Genomic DNA, 22,741 nt, shown 5'->3' with positions numbered 1-22,741 from the left:
CGAAGATCAGTTCATCATATCCCACCATGGCTTGGTGATCACTATGTATATCCACATTGATATATATCTATAACTAGGGGCAACATTCCTCCCACTTCAAGCATTCCAACAAATGAACAAACAAGAATCACAGCACGCTAAGGAAATCTTGTAAACAATAGCTCATCAAGCCAGAAAACAAGACCATTATCCAAATACAACTTTAACACACACATGATGGATGATTTTCTGAATTATAATTTGTTTACATCTAGCATGAAGTTTTGACTATTTTGTATCTTAAAATTTTGAATCATTAGATCTCTTTAATTTCTCAACGATGCATCAAGCTATAGAAAAGAAAAAGGGGGAATCTGATATTTTTTGGGTTTTTTGTCTATGAGGCGATCACTTGTACGGTTCAAATTTCTCTTGAGACATGATTGAAAACATATAATTGAATACATTGTTCCACTTTGCGGATACAAATGGTTAACTCTTCTTTGTTTTATGCAAGCAACACTAAGGTCATCTTGGTTTAATTATACCTGGACACTTGTGTCGTCTTGCCATATCAAACTCTATGCAAGTATTACTTAGGTCATTATGGTTCAATTATACCATTATGCTTGTATAAACTACAAACATATCAAAAGCTCAATGATGACAAACCAAAATAGAGCAAAAACAAATAACTAAACAAGAATGACAACAACAAAATGAAGGTGATCATTTAGCTGCATATCATTTTAAACTTGCATTTAGTTGCATATCATTTTAAACTTTCACTTAGTTGCATATCATTTTAAACTTGCACTTAGTTGAATATCATTTTAAAGCAAACTTTCATATCATACATCTCACATCATCATCATTATCATACATCAAAGAAATCAAGATAACAAAGCATCATCATATTTTCATCATCATGGCTCATACATCATAATCAAAACAAAAACATTACATCATCATCATAGAAACATCATATCAATGCATATCATAAATCATCACCCATAACACATCACATGTGGATCAGAGAAATCAGTGCCATATATATTTCTCTCAAAAATGGTTGAAATGTACAAGGGATATCATGTCTGTCAAAATACAACAGAGATGAGTCTATCAGGTATGTCTATCTCTTGAGACTAGCGGTCTCACAGGAGATGTCCCAACTTCTGGATCTCCACCAGCTGGATCACATCAAGGAGGCCCTGTAACACCTCTGCTCTTTGTCCCCGTCTAACTACGAGCAGATCGACTGGCTACATAACTAGGAGCTCTGTGCTCTCTAGGGACTAGCTTCTCATATAACCGCCTGTAGTACTCGACCTCCTTGGTCATGTACCGTATCTCCCTCAGTGTATCCCACATCGGGGCACCACCTGTCGCTCTCTCCAATATCTCAATAAGATCCTCTACTCAGCCCCGACGCTCTCTCTCTCTATATCCCACTCTACCATAATCTATGTAATCTGGTACTACTGTGCTAGCACATGTTCTTGTAGTTGTTGCACTGTGACCTAAAGGGATCTAATCTGTGAGTCTTGTCAATGGGTGGGTACCCTAATTTGAATGGGTACCTGTGTTGTGGTCCCACCCATACATGTCCCTGTCTAACGCACCGGTGGAGGTAGAACATCAGATCTCCTCCTCTGGGCGGTTCGCCTAACATCCTCTATACCATCCACCACTACTAACACTGCACCTACCCTACTAGCACCACCAACACCAAGGAGAAGTCCTCCTCTCCCTCCATCCCCTCCTCGTCCTCTATCTCCTCCTCTATCTCTCCCTCCACCTCCTCTATCACCTCCTCCACCACCTCCTCCATCACCTCCTCCATTATCCCCACCTCCATCTCCTACCTCCTCTCCCTCCTCATCTCTCTATCTAACTCCCCCTTGCCTCTCTGGCTACTCATCCTCCTCATCATCAAAAGTAGGTAACATCTCTACTGGATCGAATATCCATGCCACTGCATGTGCCACGAAGTAGGTAGAGAACTCCTCTGTCATCCCAGCATCAACAACCCCAGCCAATGTCATGTACTCCTCTACCACCGCTACACTATCCACCATGGGTCCCCACTTAGGCACATCCTATCTCCAGCAAGCATATAAATACGCTCCCTATGGTATCCCATGTTGTCTTCCATACTGCCACTGCACACGGCTATGAAAAAATCGCTCAATGATAAAGGGTGTCCGCCCGATGAAATATCTCGACATATACACATAGGGCATCTCTATCCCATCCTCATCCCACACCTCACAATCCATATACGGTCTCCAAATTACCATATCAATATCATCCAATGCCCTCCGCTAGTGCTCTAGTTTGCCTAGCTTACGTTGGAAAACTATACTTGTATACCCATAAGCATATGCTTGACCAACTAGCCTATCCCTATCGACAAGTGGTCTCGACACAGGAATGTGCTCCCAGGCCCACACCTATAGTAATGTCACCCCCACGAACAAACTGTTTTATCCTAGATACACCACCTGGTGAAGCTCTCTGTAAAGGTGGGATAACATATAGGACCCCCATGCAAACCTATGTCCCTGTGTGACCATATCCTCCAAAACCAATCCCCATCCCATAGCTAGTCCCTTCGACCTACGGTCAGGACATAGAAATCCACCAATAAAACTTGCTAGTATCGAAGGCAAGGGAGCATAATCCAGATCCACAAACTCCTGCCATGGGATCTCATATCCACATATTTGATCATCCTGGAAGATGCGACAAAAAGCCTCTATCCCACCCTCCTCAATCTTTTCATATGCCAACAAGGCCCCCACAATAGGAATCCACAGAATGCGATAACAGTCCTCAAGTGTGACTGTTATCTCGCCAGTAGCCAAATGGAAGGTGTTCGTGTCACTGTGCCACCTCTCCGCCAAAGCTGTCAACAAACCTCGTTTAATGATATACTAAGGCATGTCTAGTAAGGATGATAAACCACATCTCTTGATCACATCCCTATTAGCCTGTGACAATCGCGGAATCAATGACCACGGTCGCGGAAATAACTCTCATGACTGGAGTAGACCAAGTTGTGCCTGCAAAACAACAAATGTCCATCATCAATTCCCACATCTATCTGATATATCCAATCAAAACAAAATCAACTTGAAACAACGAAGCATCAAATCAAGACCCATATCAAAAATCAAGACTCATATCGAAAATCAAGACTCATATAAAAAATCCAAGGCCCATATCGAAAATCAAGACTCATATCGAGAAATTATACTAGAGATCCATAACGCAAGCATCATATCGAGAAATCATATCAGAAATCTATAACACAAGCAATTCAAAATCCATAATGCAAGCATCACATCAGGAATCATATCGGAAATCAAGAATCAAAACTCATATCAGACATCACATTCACATCGCAAAGAAAAAATCATAGATCCGCATCAACAGAAAATCTGGATCCTCATCAAAACAATCAATCAGCTTGGCAAAACATATCGAAATCAATTTCAATAGACTCCAAATCATCAAATCAAGACTCAAACATCATTACAGTAGGCAAAAACATTGGCTCATAACCCATCTTGAAACACTTAGCAAAGACCTATCCACCCCTAAGCCACCTACATCATCTATTCCCCTCCCCCCCCCCCTCCCCTCGCGACACTTTCTTCCAAGTCTTTTCTACCCATTTTTGACCCCACACGCCAAAATAGACCTCCTATGCGCTAAGCTGCTAACTATGTGCTATCTTTTTTTACCAATGCACTAGAAACTTTACTCTACACGCTAAAATCCTCTATGCGCTAACTGGTTTTTCCATTGCGCTACCCTGCTCACCCAAAGCGCTAATCCACCTAACTCGCTACTCTATCTACCCTGTGCGCTGACCTGTCTGCCCTATGCACTAAAACACCCTACGCACTACCTTAACCTATCGAAGCGCTGCAGAATGCAACCTAAATGCTAACCTAGTTAGGTTAACCCTACATGCTATTGTTCCTATCGTATGCACTAAAACTATACTCCTATGCGCTAAAATGATAAATTTTCAACTAAAAAATGAAGAACGTGAAAAAAAAAAAAAAAAGCAAAATCAATCAAAAACGTGGCAAAAATTATATGACTTATAGGTGAGCCATACGCGACGGGCGTCCGGTATCGACAAACGCGCTCGAATCGATGTGAAGCATAGGGAACCGACATTTTTCGTCAGAGCTCAAGTGTCACAATCACAAGGAGACAAATGTGCAAATGATAAGAATAAAATCACTTTTTACCTTTTTATAGGGTAAAAGTCAACAAGATTAGTAAATGGGGCATGTATTTTCCTCATATTTTCCTCACTTTTAACCTTATCAACATCATTTTCGGGAGATGAATCAATTTCAAATGCATTCAACACAGTCAAAATATTCAAAATACAATTAATTCAAAAATGTTCATGAAATCAACAAAATTTTCAAAATCCTTGATTCATCTCCCGAGGGGGCATCATCAATATCATTCATTAAATCTAGGGCATCATATCAACATCTCGACACACGACATCATATCAAATAAATTTTGACAACATATCCAACAAAAAAAAATTGAATCAACATGTGTACACACGTCACTTCAAAGAGGGGCAAAATGTAGACGTATAAAAATGACCACTTTCCTAAGTGAATATTTAATATTAATTTTAACCTCATTCTTCTATTTAATTTATTTAATTAAATTCTTTATATTCATCTATTTAATTAAATGAATTACTCAATTTATTTAATTAAGTTCACCTAAGCCTTTTCTACCCTTTAATTAAATAAATCACTTTATTTAATTAAATTCCCCTTTCTCCCCCTTTAATTAAATTTACATTTAATTAAATTGATCCTTGCAAGTAAATAAATTTAATTTATTTATTTAAATCCCCCACTTGTATTTATGCAAGTTGCATCTATTTTTATTGAAATAAAGTAATTTATTTTAATTAAAATTCCCCTCCATCCACTTGCAAAATCCTACATCTCCCACTTGCCTCCTTAACCCCCTTCTAGATTTTTCTAATCACTTCCAATTTAGCCTAATCCATCTTCTAAATATTGTCACATCCCTAAGCAAAGGGAAGTCACTTCTCAAACCCTCAAAGTCTCCAATAACCATTAAAAGCTTTATGTCCTCAACAAGTTAACCTTCAAAGTTTTCATAACCATTAATGGTTAACTCAACCTTCTTGCATGATTAAAGACTTTCTCTCTAACTCAACCCACATCTAACCCAAGGGTCTCATCAAGCATTCATGGCTTTAACCTTGGTTATCCCTTTAACCCTTGCACAAGAGTTTACCTCTTGGGTAAAAGCTTTATCCAATGGATAACTCTAACCTAACTTTAACTCTTACCTCCTAAGGTAACCTTCATGTCTTCTCCAGAATTTAATGCTTCTTTCATCTCTTCTCAAGCAGTCTCTTATTGACAATTGTCACCATTTCATTCGTGACAATTGTAAACATAGATTGATAACTTTCAATCTTGGCCCTTGTTAATATTATCCAATCTTGACCATCCATTGCCCTATTTTTCCTATAAATAGAGCTCTCATTCTCTCATTTTCAGATATCCAAGTTTCATGCATCTAATCTATAGTCATTTTATTAAACATTTAGCCTCTCTTTGATAAAAATCATCTTAATAGCATTTTAGAAGTAATTTTAAATATCATAGCATATCCATGTTAGACTAGTATATATTATTAGGATAGGATTACTAATCTTCATCATAACATCATATTCATGCTAGTTTAAATCACCGTAGATTCAATATCATACATATCTAGGAATGCATTCATGCTAAATTAATCAAACATCACTCATTCTTGAAGTTGTCATTCCTAAGTCACTTTGCTCAGTGATCTGAGAGAAAAGGCATTAGCTTGAGGGATCCTGTGAGATAGAGAACAATGGAACACCCCTTGGGGAGTTGAACTATTCAATATAGCTCCATAACTTGCACCAAGAGTCCCATTGGTGTGTGGATCTTTTGGAAACTGAATTTTATGTTTCTGTCCCCCACTTTTCCCGCACACAAGACCCTTCACTAGTTGAGATCACAGGTATTGCAATTGTGTATTTGTTTTAGGTAGAGTTCAGTTCTTTGTATTATCATCAGAGTTTTTTTGCCCTATCCTTGCCAATTTCGTCTCATCATTTACTGTCATTGTTGTGATGGTTGCTTATTTCATTATATTATTTTTTTGGCTCTATTTATCATGAATGCAAGTTCTCTATTGTGGACGAGAGATACTAGGTTCTATTTTCTGCAAATCGGCCTGATGCCACAGTATTGACCGACGATTTGGTGGCCTCTCCAGACTATTCGAGCTTATTACTGGCTTTGTTTTAGGTTGGGACCACGTGTTCTGATCAGCCATAATTTTCCTTTTGGCGGCTTTGTTTTTTTGTCGGGCCATTGATCTTAATTGGCAGGCAGTTTGCACTTCCCATCCACCTTTATTTCTGATCTGCATGGGCCATTTTTGCACAACAGCATCAGACATTTTTTATTGGGGGAGATGGCTTTATAGGATTGGTCAAACCAATAATTGAATGAAATATACCATTTGTTGTGAAAAGAAACCAATCATTTGATGTCACATCATCTACACAAGTATTGGGCTCTTTTGCACACCTATTGGTCTCACTTAGTTTTTGGGCTATTTTGGACACCTTGGTGAAAAACATGCTGATGTGGCATCATACTTGATGATGTGGCCCTGAAACCTTAGTTATAAGCAGGGGACTTGCCAAGTAAGCTGCTGTAAAAATTTCATAATGATTTGAAATTTCCACATAGGATTTTGAGAAGCGTGAAGTTAGGGTACACAACTACTGGGTCCTCTCCCCTATTTGTGATTTGGAGTTTGAATGCACAGAAGTGGGCCCCTATGATATTTTGTTGGGGTAGGCATCAAACTGTATAGTCCCACATTGGAGCTGCAAGAGAGTATTTTGTTGTTCAAATAGCCAAGCGTTCCAATTTTGGAGTCCTGCCAAAGGCTTATTCTCATGTGTGAAAGGTTGTGGTGCTTGTGATTGGTTGTATGGTTGCTTTTACTTTTGTGTGAAGTTGTTGTTTTTGTTTTTGTGTGAAGTTGTGGGCTTCTGAACTGCACTTGTGGCATTTTGATTTGGAGCTGATGTGGCGCGAGACCCAGTGGGACTTACATCTTTTTGGCAACCAATCAGGTTTATTTTGTTGCCTCAAGTTTTTTTTTTATCATATTCAGGAGTCTCTATATATATGTTTCTATCTTGAGTACTTTTTGAAGAATAATCCTAGTCTAAAATAGGTTTTGTATTTCATCCTTCTTTGATTATCTTGGAGAAAGGGAATTATAGACAATGGAATGATTTTATAATTAATCATCTTAATGAGTGTGATTTATTGTCATATTTATATAATCATGTTCCTCTTCCTGACACCCCTCGTTAAAATCTCGTTTGGAAATACAATAGGGCTCAAGTCTTCAGAGTTATTTTTATGCATTTAGATGAGAACACTTTGGAGTCATTTGTTCCTTCTGAGAGCCCTCATACCTTTTGGATTCACATTTGGGAGTTATATGTGTCCCTGATTCTCAACCATTATCAGATGATCCTATTTCTGATAATTATGTGCCTCTTCATTTTTCAAAGAAGATAAACCCTTGTGATCTTTTGGAGGAGGTTGCTTCAAAGGTTCCTAATTCTTCTTTAGAGATAGTTGATCCGCCTTCACATCCATTTACTTGTTATCCAAAGTCATTGATTGAGACTTTCATCATTCCTGATCAGAAAGAGCATCATTGTCTTTCAGACTTGGTTGAATCACACATTGTTAGTGATTCATTACATGAGGTGTATATCTTCCTGATTGAGATTCCTATTTGACAAATATTGATTCATTATTTGTGGAGTCTCACATTTCAGATTTGGAGAACACATTTGAGGGGTTATCTCTCCTTTTTTATGATAGTTATTGCATTTCTATTGTCACATCATCTTCGTTTTAGGATCTTGCTTCATATCAGTTTCCATATAGTTCTAGTTTGTCACCTTCTTGTTTGTTTAATTGGAGTGTGGCATCATCATATTTCATGGACAAGGAGACACGAGAGCAATTTTCAAAGACATCATCATTCATTTGGATTCTACTTCCTATCAACTCCTATTCAAAATGGTAAGCATACATGCATCTATACATGGTTTTGTTTCTTCCTAAGGGGAGACAAGTGGTTTGTAAGCACTGGATTATGTTTTTCCTTCAAACACTTACCATTCTTGCAAGAGATTATTCATTATAGAGGGGCTACATAGTCTCTCATTGTCCTTCCTATAGGGGGTCTATCATTGTATTTTTGTGATAGATGTAGTTCTTGGGGGGTATTGGTGTTGAAAACTCCATTCATCACTCATCTTCATTTGCATTATATCTTTTTTGGAGAAGAGTTTTGTTCCATGAGGTTTTCTCCTTTTCTTCGTTTGTAAGAGATTAGTTGCATTTGCATTGTACATGAGTACCTAACATGGCCTTCGTTGTCGAGACCCATATCATATTTCATTATTTCTCCCTAAGTTGCACTTAAGGGGCAGTGTTTGAGTAAATATTATTTACTCTTGCTTAAGTTCCACTGAAGTAAATATTAGTTGTCATTATTTAGTCTTTCCTAAGTGCATTGGTATTTGCATAAGGGTAGTTGTACTTACCCCTACCTACTCTCTCATCTCATTGAGCCACATGGCATTTCATGTGCTCTCAATTGTCTAGTCTCTTGCCTATATAAGACAAGGCATTGTACATTTGTAGATATCGCTGCTCAATATCATTTCCTAATGTTTAATATTTGCTCTCTGTGGAAGTACTTGTAGTTGTTGATCCTCAATTGGGAGCATTGCTCCAACATGGTATCAAAGACACTTTTCTTGCCTTGTCTTCACACCTGACCTTTAAGTTCTCTCAATTCAAGTTTTGTGTGGATATTTTGACTTCATCAAGGGGTTTGGGGTGCCCAAGGATCCAAATTGTCCATCTGGGAAGCTCACTAATCAGGACAAATGCACGTCTCAAAGGATGTCAATGCAAGTCTACTAGGTCAAAGGATACCAATGCATAATTGGGACACAAGCACGATTTGAGGACATTGGTGTGTCGCACTAGTGTCCTATAGGCACGTAGGTATCCTTTTCAAGCGATTGCATCCTCCAGTTTAGTCTGTCAGGGCTTTCGGGGTCCTAGGAGCTCAATTTGACTTCATTCTAATTGTGTTTCAAAGCTAGTGACATCTAGGAACCCTCAAAGGTGCCTTGAGTTGGTTTTAAATGAGTTTGGGTGGTGTCGATGGCATCCAAGTGCGATTAGGTATTTGCTAGAGCTCATTGGTGACACCCAAGACCTAGTAAGTGGTCATGTTTGCCGAATCAAGTTTTGTAACTTTCGGAATGGTCTTGTGTGACCCTAATCACCTTAGTAACCTTGTCCTTGTGTTTCGGAGATCTTTCCTCATGTTTGGTTGAAGTTTCAGGTGACAAGTCTTCTACATTTGCATTGTCAAGTAACAACAAGTTGACCCAATCTTGAGGTTTGAGCTTAGTACTTGTTTATGCTATGTATGTTTATACTTATCACTTCAAAAAAAATATTTACATGTATTCCTATGTGTATCTTGCTCATATCCTCTAGGGTTCCTGACGAGGCACTATATTTACTTTAAAGGTTATATTAAGGTAAAGCATTTTTCTATGATTATTAGAATATTTCCTTTTGTTGAGTCTTCATGATTATGTTGCTCTTTTATTATAGGCTAATTGCTTTTTGGTCAAAGTAACATTGTGAAATTGAGCTATGATCTAGTTTTAGCTCCATGGAAGGATCTTCTAATGCTTTTTTTTGTTATCGTGCCCATCAAGCTTTGCGAGAAAATAATGGAATCACCCACAAGACATGATTATAGATTTTAGTCATGTAATTCTCAAGAGTTCTTCCATCTACCTATACCATCACAAATAAGCAAGCTATAAATACCACATAAGGCTAGTAGTTCTTCTCCAAAGTGATTAATGCCCCCATTATCTTTTGAACATCTAGTCCAGTGATGGTTTTCTACTTCCTCTAACCAATAAGGATTGTTATTCTCCTTGTTGCTCAAAAGTTTGGATTGCTCATTTGTAATCCTAGCATTAAAATAACCCATAAGAATGGCTTCACCATGCTTAGCATGTTCATATATCTTTTTTTACGGCTACAAAATGATCCTTGCCATCCATCCCACCATTTTTGTAAGTTTTTGAAGCCCATGGAGCAAAATAAGAAGCTACAAATAGGATGTCTTCTGTTTTATATTATTCTAACCCAAATGTATTGCTTATTTATGTTTGCTTTATCCAATTGAATGTTCATGCCCCGAATTCTCTAATGTTCCATTCCAAATGGTCATTTTCATTTAATCTTCAAATTAAAAAAATCTTGCAACTATGGTGCTCATGAGTTTCTTTGAGAGAGATAATGTCCCTTTCCATCAACAATAGGCCCTAACCCAGGAACCCTTCTCTATGGGTAACCCTTTCAATTCAAACATACTAAATGCTCCTAAGTCAACCTATTGTTGTTTACCTTGAGGAAAATGACTCATAGGAGTATCCTCAATTCTTTTTAGTCATGTTTACTTCATTTCATCTCTTGCTTGCCATAATTTTCCTACCCCCTCTTTGTTGCCTTCATGTTATGTTGTGGTGTTTCAAGGCATGAAATTGGCAATAATATCTTTATTGGTTTGTAACCATGCCCATATGCCCTCATTCCTTGCTACTCTATCTAATTCTCCTCTTTAAACCTCTTCTTGTGTTGGTGTTAGGTCCTCGCCTAGGAAGAAACAAGAAACTTTTAAAGGACATCTTTTCCTTAAAAGTTGTTTCTTGTCAACTATTATCATCATGGCATCTTTGATAGACCTATTACTTTATACTTTATTCATTTATCTTTGTCTCTCTCAACTTGATAAATTTACCCTTTCCATTGCATCTTGTCTCTAAGAAAGTAACTAGTAAAATTGAGTGTACTTTCAATTTGTCCATATTCTCTCTCTCCTCTAATAATTGGATTTTTTAGCCTATCATTTGCTTTGTACTCTCTTGCTTGTGATTAGTGTGTTTTGTGTTTGGTTCAATTGCCTTATCTGTTGGCTCTTTCAAATCCTATGCCCTTGATTTTGTTGCCTTTAAGAAGTTACTTGTAATGGTTTCTTTTATCTTCATGCCATGCATGTTTTCTTGTCACGGTATTTGCATTTGAACTCCTGCACCTTTTGAATATGCCATGCCAATGTCTATTTTTGTTGGTTCTTGTGTGAGTTGTCAAGTTTGTTTCATGTTTCCCTACCCCTAATGCTTCTTGAAACATTGTTACATGCTCCTTTAATACTTTGTTATCCATTTCTAGAGATTGATTTGTCATTATGATGCCTCAAAGATTGCAACTATTTTCTTGCTCCCTAGTTTCCATAATTTCCAACCTTGTCTTGATATTCAATAGCTCCTCCATCTCACCTTTGATGTTCAATAACTCTTCAATATGGTGACGATGTAAGAGGTGTTGATGTGGGTCTATAAACTACTTCTATTTCCCCTTTCCCTCCATTCACATTTATCTCCAAACTTTCTAAAATTAAATTGGAAAATAGAATCTTCTCTTTAGACTTGGTGTTGAGAACATGAATAAGGTGTCCTAATAGTGGGATGCTGTTTTTCATACCTTTTCTAAAGTTTTGGATGATACAAAAGAATGCACGGATGGTTGTTCTTCTCTTCCTTTCCTTTAAATGAATGGAAATGAAAGAACAAGAGAGTAAGGTCTTAAAATTTTGATTTTCCACAACCTCTTCAATTTTATTTTATTTGTCTTTGAATGCTTCAATTAAATCTAACTTGCAGTGTTTTGAAACAACTTCCCAAGCTTTAAGCTAACTAAATAGGTTATTAATATTTTGTTACTTAATTCAACATCAGAGTTTTATTTATGATATGTAAAAGATGAAATTCTGGGGTTCTTAGCCCATCAATTGTGGAACTTCGAATCAATAAAACACATCACTTTAATCTTGGATAAAAGCAATAAATACATACAAACAGAATGCGTTCTCTACAATGTGAACTCTAGCACTACCAGTTCAAAGCAAATACATACCAAGCCTTTCCAATTGAGCTAATCTTATGGGCATTTTAAATCAATAAAATCCATTACTTCAATCTTGAGTAATATCAATAAAAACATAAAATAATGTATTATCTACAATGTGAACTCCGGCACTATCACTTTAAGGCAAATACATACCAAGCTCTTCCAATTGAGCTAAATTTATGGGCACTTCAAATTGATAGGACCCTTACTTCAATCCTGGATAACAGCAATAAAAACGTACTTACAAAATTATTCTCTACAATGTGATCTCCACCACTACCACTTCAAGGCAAATATATACCAAGCCCATCCACCAATTGAGCTAATCAAACCAGATTGAAGCACATTTGATCAAGTACCGCTTACCTATTTCATATAACCCATAAGGAACTCTGGAGCCCACTCCCAAATTGTTCTGGAAATCCCATCATGTTTGGAGAGCTTGGACACACAAGTGGAGAGAAGTTCTACCACAAAAATTGTCGGCTGACAGTGAAAAAAATTCTTTGGAAGATAACAATTTTTCAAACCACATAATTCCTCAGCACTTTAATGTCATACTACTTGGACCTGGAGAAAAATGAATCTAAAGTTAGATTCTGGTTCCTCTTCTTTGGATAAAAATTCTTAGCCAAAAGGTTACTTTGTTTCCTCCACTCATTTGTATCTTTGGAATGCAGTTCTAGTGCATAATGATAATCTTCATGTTCCTGCTTCTGTTGTTCATCACAACCCACTTTCTGTCCACATTTCTCACAAACAAAAGACCCCATAACACCATTCTCTTCCATCTCAAATCCTCTCTTTCGTGTACTTCCCTGTTCTCTGTTGCCACCTTGAACATGAATGCTACCTGGAGAGGTCTCACCCAGATCTGATTCAATGTCAACACTTACTCCTGCTACACAGGCTCTGCTTTCCAGATTACCACTGTCTGCAGTTTCTGTTTGTTTCTCAAAGTCACAAGGAAATGAAAGTACCTCCCTCCTAGAGTTTTCCTCTGCTAATTCTTTCTTTGCCTGGAAATAATCTGCTCTACAAATAAAGGAGCTTGAGACAGTAATTTGGGCAACATCTTCTATCAAAGGTCTGCAGACATCATCATTGCCATCTTCTAGTCCTGATGATGCATTCAACTTGGTCATATCATTTCTCTTGCACTGCTCCTCGATAGCTTTTCTCAACTCCAGAGAGCTTTTGCACAACATTTCACCTGAAAAAAAATTTTGTTAACAAATATACCTCAGTATACAAATCAAGCATTTTTAAGACAGCTTAGCAAGAGAATGCATCCAGAAGTTCCACGGAACTTGTATTTTGTAATACACAAAAAGACTTACATTCTTGAAATGTAATCAGCAATTAAGAGAAAATGAAATGCACATATCATCATTTGCTTAATTAACGCATAGATACCATATAATTCAAAGATGCTTGCAGAGCACTTCCATTCGAGTACAACAGTTGCAAGAGAGAACTAGTGATATTCTCATATAACTCCACTAAGAACAAGTATTGTAGAATATTTCCATAAACAGAAACCAAGCATCAAGTTTCTGCAATATTGACAATTTCAAACTTATATATTAAAAACCATTATTAAAGAATGGAACATATGTTAACATTTATGATACAAATATGAAATTTCATGATTCACTGATATTTTATTTATAATTTAGAATCTTGTAACAGAATAACTTAAACTTTGATTCAAGTCCCAATCTAAATGATACTCATGAATTGTCAGATTCAAAAAATGTGTATATAAGTCAAAATGTCACATCACAAAATATGAGATTTGGAAAGCTCTAGAGGAACTTCTTATAACCCCCAAAAGCCATACTTCTTGTTGATTTCTTTTCTTTGTATCTTTTTTTTGGACTCAACTGAACAAGATTATCTTGTCCCTTGTGCAGAGACCACCTCCCCTGCATTAAGTTTATTGACAAATTCCTAGGGGTTTCTCTTATTTTCTCAAAATAGCAACTATTATTCATGTATTAGATGTAGAGTCGCCACCTCCTAAGAGGAACAATATCTAATCCTCAATTGATCCAAATCTGTTGGTGCCCAAAACCACATATTGGAAAACCAAAGACTTGCCTAATCCTCAGTTGATCCAATCAGCCTTGGCCAACGAACATGGATGGTCAAAGACCAAATCCCTCTACGCTTTAGGCTCCACTAAACCCAGGTGGGTGTACCTTACACTCTCAAGCACAAAAGAGGTTTGTTTTGAGTGAATTTAAACTATGGGAATTAGCAATTGCAGGGATGGCAAAAGGTTTTCCTACAACTATGCTAACAGGAGTGCTTTTTATTGAATGCCTTTAAAAGTGATAAAATAAGTGTAAGTATAGTTGTATTATGCAAAAGATTACTGTTAGGACTTTACACAATTATGAAAAAGAGCAATACTTATAGAAATTAGAAGATTTATTTCTTTAATAAGGACCTAATGCATACAAACTTATTCAGCAAATATTAATAATGTTTACCTCACTGGGTAAACAGGAAGAATACAGAAACTGAACAGCAATGCACAATGCAATTACAAAGGAAGTACCAGAATAAGCTTTCCATTAATGTCAAAAGATGTTCATATTATAATCTGTCGTCCACATTACATGTCCTCCAACACCCGGAGATGGTACAATATATGACAGCCGAAGGGGTGCGACACAACCGTCGCAACTCCAACTACCTACCCGTCGGCTAACTAACTGACCGTCGTAACACATTATTACCGACGACAACATAAACATAACAACATAACATAATGATTATTCTCGACAACAAATAATAGACCAGTGCATTTATCTGTCAGTTAATGTGTAATGTCCCTACTAGTTAGAGATCATTGTCCTGCAAAACAGATTGTTAGAACACAACAAAAATATATATACATAACTAATCTAATTTGAATTAAAGTTCAATTACTTAATTAACACTACTTTCAATTCTTTAAAATAAAAAGGATACGAATGCCATACGAAGATATGTCCTTGGGCAGCTGTGAAGCTCGTCTTCTTGGAACCCATCTTGGTTACAAGCCATCCAGGAAATCGAAGGTGAATTCGATTCCTATCTTGGATGTAACTTCTTACACCCAAGCCATCCAGGAAATCGAAGGTTAATTAAATTCCTGTCTTGGATGTAACTTCTTACACCCAAGCCATCCAGGAAATCGAAGGTTAATTCGAATCCTGTCTTGGATGTAACTTCTTACATCCAAGCCATCCAGGAAATTGAAGGTTAATTCGATTGCTGTCTTGGATGTAACTTCTTACACCCAAGCCATCCAGGAAATCGAAGGTTAATTCGATTCCTGTCTTGGATGTAACTTCTTACACCCAAGCCATCCAGAAAATCGAAGGTTAATTCGATTTTTGTCTTGGGTGTAATTTCTTACACCCAAGCCATCCAAGGAAGACCATATGTCAATTCCTTGCCTTGGATGATGCATCTCATCATCCAAGTCCATCAGAGGGGACCGGCCAGATCCGTCTCTTCTTGGATGATCTTAGTCAACCAAGTCACATATATGCATATAGATATTCAGTATAAACTGCCTACCAGGGATTATCATAATCCCTCCATTAGGCTAAAGGAATTTCTTCCATATGGCCTCCATCATATAATCACATTAATATTACATTTTATAATTCATTACTGTTTTCCATTCCATAATTTACGTCTTCATTTACATATTCTTTAATCTTTCTAATGATCCTAAATATACATACATATTCTACATAGATTCCTATCTTTATTGCCACATTCATATAAGTAATCATTAGAGATATATGTATTCATAAAAATGCATTAATATATGTGTGTGTGTGGTAGACATGTCCAGACACATATAGACCTTAAGACTTCTTAACCCCTCTTACCTGTACGCAGATTGTAGGCTACGATTGGAGTTCGCACTGTAGATGTCACCTGCAGATTGGGAGGCATACCACAAAGAACACAAATGTTACTTCCTGTAACTTGATAACAATTCTGATCTGATCTTATCAAATGCTGATCTCGCTAGATGCTTTTGATTCCTTCCCTTTATATCTCTCAATTTGAGGGAGAGGTCACACCTCTTCATCATGTATGCCCTTTGGCAAGAGATACACCCTTTCACCATTATCACCCTTTGAAAGAGTGCAACTCTTCATTATTTCTACCATTTGAAAGGGACACAACCTTTCATAATCAAATCTGCACTTATTATTTAAATCAGGTCTGCACTTCTCATTATCAAATTATCCCTCCCTCAAATGAGGTTTTCTTCTCCCTTTTATATATCATTGTTGAGGGAGTCACAACTTTTCCTTTCATGTCTTTTGACTTTTCATTAACTTAATTAATTTTTAATTAATCATATTTAATTATATCATTTTATATTTTAATTTTATTATTATCATTTATTATTAAATTCTATTTCAAAGGGGATATTATTATCATTTATTATTAAATTCTATTTCAAAATGGAGACATTACATAATGCATAACTTTGTGGACAAGCATCACTATCAACTCAAGAGACAATTATAAGACCATCACTGCGAAGGTTTCATTGTGTGTTGCATGAACAATAAAAACCCAATTTTACATTCGATACAACATCATGTGATGGGACATCACAGCAAATCCAAAAGATTTATCAAGAGGACATATGATTTCATCAAACACAAAATTACACACAACGATCTGAAGATAAAAACACGAAATCTTGTATATTAACTTCTGGAATAAGAATGTACACAAAAACTGCACTTACAAATACTCTAATACATTCCGTTTGCACAGAATAAACTTCTTATTCCTACTAGACCTTTCTAAAACATAACACTTGCAGCCCAGCCAGCGGCAGAATTATCTATTGCCCCCTCATGATACAAAAATGGCTCTTAGGAGACAACCACCAAAGACTCTGAACACTTCATTATAATTAAATTGTTATGTTATGTTGTACCCAACTATGTATTAATTAATTGTCAACTTGTGGGTAGTCATTAGGAGTTGGTTATAAGTGGTTCTAGATAGTTGTTTTCTATGTGGCAGCCACTGGACACTTCAAAAATGTTTGCTATATTTAGGAAATGCAATCTAATCCTTGATTGAACATCCCTGGTCTACTTCTATGCAGAGAAATTTATATAAATAAAGTTATACATCTGTTACTCAATCCAGTTGCATGTGTTTTATGTTCATTTAAGCAAGTATTAGTCCTGTCAAATAAAGGAGTAAACAAGAAGGCATTAAATAAAAATCAGCTGAAATATGACTATAGCTAAGTAAGCTTAACCTATGGTGTAGTAAATGATGAGAACACACTTATACTGAGACGATGGGGTGGAGGGGTGAATCAGTATAAGATAATCTTCTGCTTATTTAAAATTCAATATCCTTAATAACAACATTCACAAAAGATCAGAAAGAAGATTAAATTCTCTAAGGATGCTGTTTGATGTGTTTTGGTTTGCTTCTGTTACAATTTAGATACCTATTAACATTATAGTTGATGCTCTCTGGATGTGGATGGGCGAATGTTTGCTTGAATCTTGTTGATATTATGTATTTTGTATATTCTGGGACTGTTAAAGAGAGTATCTCTGTAGTGGTTGAATCTGTAAATTTTGTATATGGGACTGGCAAGGGTACATCTTTGTGGTAGACGAATATGTAATTTTTGTATATGGGGTTGTGGGGGTGGTTGATTTTCATGCTGACATCACTGGTAAAAGACCGCTTTCTACATACTTTTTGTAATATTTCTTGATAACTAATACAAAATTAACCTTTACCAATCAAAAAAAACATTCACAAAACATCTAACAATTAAGAAACACAAGATTTACATAGAAACCCTTTCGGGAGAAAACCACAAGAAAGACCGCTTGGATCTACTGCAAATCCAGCCACAAAATACAATTCTCCTAAAATACTTTGTAGGTACCAACCCACTGGAGACACCAATACCCACAGCTGAGCACCAACTTAGCAAGAAACACCAATCTCTTCTTTTAAGAGGCACCAACCTCCAAACAAAGAATATTTTCACCTTCTTTCATATTGCTTATTCAATGGATGACCATCATTTAAATCACCTTCATAAAATCTGCTTGTAAATAATGCAATGTTTTTTCACGCATATACACTCTTCAAAACTCTGCTTGTATTAGAAAGATATAACATTTTTTCTGCATACCTCCCTACCCCCATCTCATCTTATTTTTATACCACTTCATGCCTCTTCATGAAGAGAAGAAATTTTTCCAAGGGAGGTCTTCCCCCTTTCAAAGAGGTGCCCCAATTAATATTAAATGGGACAACTTGTCCCAAAAAATGGGCACCAAAAATTGAGATTCCTTGGGCGCAGAAATACATGGGTCGACCATTAAAATTAAATCATAATAATTGCATTAAATTATTCCATGGGTCGGTTAGCCAAATGATTCTTTTTTTTTACTTTAATAAAACATCATCTCGACATTAATTCTCCTTTGACATCAATGACAAAATCTCCAATAGTAAATGCATGAGAAATACATACCAAGTGCAAAATGCATAAATACACGCATACACCAGCAAAGTACTTCTACAACTTCTCTATAAAACTACTAATATTATATAACTGTATTTATGTATACTTGCTTTGATGAAATCCAAATGGTCCATGATTATTATCAACCCAAAATATATAAAAAAGACATCATAAAGATGTGAAATCCACGATCCTGAAGATGCACATATTTTAAAGTGTACCCTAGAGATGCATCCTTGGGGATTTATAGCAACCCTTAAAAAAAGGAATATTTTAGGGTCTTAGGGAGACAACAATGGAGCATCCTCACCCCATCCCCAACTTTTCTTTAAAAAAAGAGGGACATCACCTCAATTTGGAGAACATTTCTAGGGACATGCCCTTCTAGATATGCCACACAGAAGCACTTGTGTCTTTGTATTCCCTCGACCATGCCTAGGACATTAGGTTGTATCCTACAGCCTTGAAATATTCCTAACTCAAAAACAAACAAAAAGTAGAGAGAGAGGGAGAGAAAGAGAGTTTATTTTGAAATTTTCTTACTTGATAGATCATATTTATATTTATTTTTTGTTTGAATGTCGATAAAGTAGTAAATGTTTAGTATTGTAAGGCATTGCTCCTATCATATGTTCTGTTTTCTACCATATCTATTTTGCGACACACTCCAATTTCACTTGAGCGTATTTTGTCCTAATTGGAGGCATAGCAAGGATTCTACATAACATAGAATTGATCAATAATAAGCTGCCTTCTGTTTAAACACATGGTAATATGCTTAAATACTTTTTTTTTGGCATTTAGAATTTCACCTAATTGTTTTCAACAAAATACCAGCCTTCCAAGGCACACGTAGTTTTCATTGAGAATTAAATATAGTGATTGGAATGTTCTTGTTAACTGGATTCAATGAAAAAAAGAGGAAAGACAAACCAATGCCATGTCATGGTTGTTTTCTAGGTCATGCTTTCAACATTACCCACAAATGGTTTTGTGATACACTATAATATGTAGAATTTTAAAAATCTGATGCCTCGTGATCAATTCAATCAAGAAAATGTCATCGCAAATCCAGCACATTGTCTACTCTTTTAAAATTTCAACTTATTTTAGTATGTTTAGGTTATTTTTAATTTTTTATATAAATGTATCTGAAATATTTAAAAAACCTTTTTGTATATTATTAGTAGACATTACCCTGCTGTTCTAAAGAATCTGGGAAAAAAATTGACATCCTTGAAACTTGGAGAACCATTGAAATTTTGCTTATGTTTCAGAGTTTGTACAGAAATTGTTAATTCCCAGTTTCATGGCATATGCAAATTCAGCACAGGGATTTCATTAAATTTGAAAAGTCAGCAATTTTCCAATACATTTGAAGTTTGAAGACAACTTTGAAACACTGTAATGTCATCAAACCTTTTAGCCATGTGAGATATGAGTACTGTAAAATGGTTTACAAGTTCTTGAATTTACACCCTATAGAATTGTAGACAAACCAAAAGAACAAAAGATAAATGTCACAAAAATTGAAGAATCGTGCAATGTCACAGACTCACAACTCAACTGTGAATGTTTTCTTACCAAATTCCAGTAAAAGTAATAAATAAGAAGTATGGCATGGAGATGAACAAATTACCAGATAAAGGAGATTCTATAGAACCTTCACTGAGCCTCTGGCCAAACAAAGATGGACAGGCATGGCTGTTTCTTGAATGATCTGTTTTTACCACATTCCTGAAGAACAAAATTTCATCCTTGCCAGAGGTATGAGTTTCTTGAATTTTAGTAGAATTCTGTAGTAAAGAGCGAATATCTTGTGAAGCACTTGAAATGCCTCTATTAGCATCCGTAAAATTTGTGGCACCAATGTTTAACACAACAACTGAAAAAGAATGCCCCCTGAGGCTACGAGATACAAGGCTCATTCCTGTTTGGACTAAAATTTGCTTTCGCCTATCCATGGTGCATTTGGTTGATAGCAGCTCCGAAGGCATTTGAGTTGATGCGCTTGTAAAATTCCTTCAATAATAGACAATGTAAGAGAAAAACATATCATAGCATTCATCCAAGATGCAGAAGCTTGATTACTTGGAATGCTCTAAGGCACAGGCAGAACCAAAGAGTATGTAGGATGCAAATCGGTGGCCTTTTGAACAATGTGCATCCCTAACAACAAAATCTCTTATTTTCGGTGCTCATTAAGATGCCCACACACACAGATAATTTATGCATGAGCTTAGTTTCTATTTTAAAATATCCAAGATGCAGAAGCTTGATTACTTGGAATGCTCTAAGGCACAGGCAGAACCAAAGAGTATGTAGGATGCAAATCGGTGGCCTTTTGAACAATGTGCATCCCTAACAACAAAATCTCTTATTTTCGGTGCTCATTAAGATGCCCACACACACAGATAATTTATGCATGAGCTTAGTTTCTATTTTAAAATAAAGATATTGTATATCACTAAACATAGTAATGGAGAAAACAACCTTTTAGCAAATTAAAAGCTATAAAAGATTGCCAGGGTCTAGAACAACTCAATTTGCTTACCCACTACCCTTTTGCCTCCATTTGATTGTAAACACCCGTGGTGCCCGCCCAGTTTCCATTTTATCTTCATCTAGCCTAGCCATGAAATCTAATGCCAATGATGATAATATGCACTACAAAATCCACAATGAAAAACCTTTCAGAAGCTATAATTATGCATAAGCAGAAGTGGTAAATAAGTTTAGAATCTAAAAAAATGCTATAGATATTGTAACCCTTTTCCACTTAAATTCTTTTTGGCAAAAAATCAAATTATACTATATCCACAAAAATTGCACAGAAGTGCAAAATGACCAATCGAAAGAACATTGGAGTATTATAAATATTAAGAGAACAATTTACCGCATCCTAAGTTATGAACAAATCGTGTAAAATACATACTCAATGTAGGTTATAATAGGTTGCAATATGTAGATTTTAATGATTAATTTATGTGGGAAGAGGAAAAAAAGAGAACTTATTTGCATGCAACTTGAAACTTCATTTTTTCATTAATGCTATCATGAAACCAAAAAAATATATTTGCATTGAAAACATTCCAAATAGCATGAACAATTACTTCTCTATCTAGCCAAACACAATTATTTTTTTACCATATCATGATGTCAATGTCATCAGTTCCTTCTAGAAGACCTGTTGACAATGCTGGATACTAAACTGGGCAAGTCTAAAGTGTTCAATCTCATCAATAAAAAACTTTTGCAGAAATCTCATCAACTCAGATGGAAATTCTTCATTTATCTGGCATACATACAATCAAGCCAAACATATCTTAACAGTGCACTGTCCTTTTGAGGATTTCACCCTTCACTGCCAATTGATATTCATATTTGCTTCTAACAATTGCAAAACCTATGTCGTCAGTGGTGGACGGATCAGTGATATGAAACTCAGTCTTAAGTACCTACCACTATGGCACTGCACCCTGCTCACTCTTCTACACATTCTGAATTTGCCCCATTTTGATGTCAAGCTGCCCCCCATGGCCTACAATTAGAATATGGAGAAGATACTTATCACCATTTTCATCTCTACAAAATCATCCAGCCTGACCCTCTCAACCATGGCCAGTCTGCAATGGACATCATCAAGTCTTAAATTGGCCCTCCCGTGGCAATTGATGAGGATCCCATTGGCTACTCAGGTTTAAGCCACAAACATGTGACAGTGCTAGCTAACATCCAAGGTCTTCATTTTCAATCTTCATCAACTCTGTGTTTCTTTGAGGAGTTCTCCCTCACAAAGCTATTATTGCTTGTACTTAGATACTATGGTTTGGGACTTTATAACTTAATTCCCCCCCCCCCCTCTTGCTTCATTTCTTTGTTTTAGCCCTTAGTCTTTAGTCGCTTTCATAACTTAAAAGTATTTTTACTCTCCTACTTCTGTATTGTAACTGAATGAAATTTTAAGTCTACTCTAACCTACTTTGTGGATTTGAGAACATTAATCTAGTTTCTTTCTTTCTTTCTTATTCCA

General features: G+C 36.3%; 1 protein-coding gene across 4 annotated transcripts in view; it reads right to left on the bottom strand.

Moving 5' to 3' along the window:
• Positions 1-12,077: 12,077 nt before the first annotated feature.
• Positions 12,078-22,741, bottom strand: part of LOC131052518 (uncharacterized) — a 158,660-nt gene continuing 147,996 nt past the window's right edge. For 3 of the 4 annotated variants that reach the window (XM_057987132.2, XM_057987133.2, XM_057987134.2), the window contains 3 exons: positions 21,263-21,375; positions 20,348-20,730; positions 12,078-13,377 (listed from right to left, as the gene is read on the bottom strand). In XM_057987132.2, the coding sequence (XP_057843115.2) occupies positions 12,725-13,377; positions 20,348-20,730; positions 21,263-21,375 (1,149 nt within the window). In that variant the 3' untranslated portion in view covers positions 12,078-12,724. Of the gene's footprint in view, positions 13,378-13,580; positions 13,721-20,347; positions 20,731-21,262; positions 21,376-22,741 lie in introns of all 4 variants that reach the window. The other variant, XR_009107442.2, reaches the window with a different exon arrangement.

This window comes from Cryptomeria japonica, chromosome 8, assembly GCF_030272615.1.
Source record: "Cryptomeria japonica chromosome 8, Sugi_1.0, whole genome shotgun sequence".
NCBI lineage: Eukaryota > Viridiplantae > Streptophyta > Pinopsida > Cupressales > Cupressaceae > Cryptomeria > Cryptomeria japonica.
This window is presented reverse-complemented; position numbering and strand designations above follow the sequence as displayed.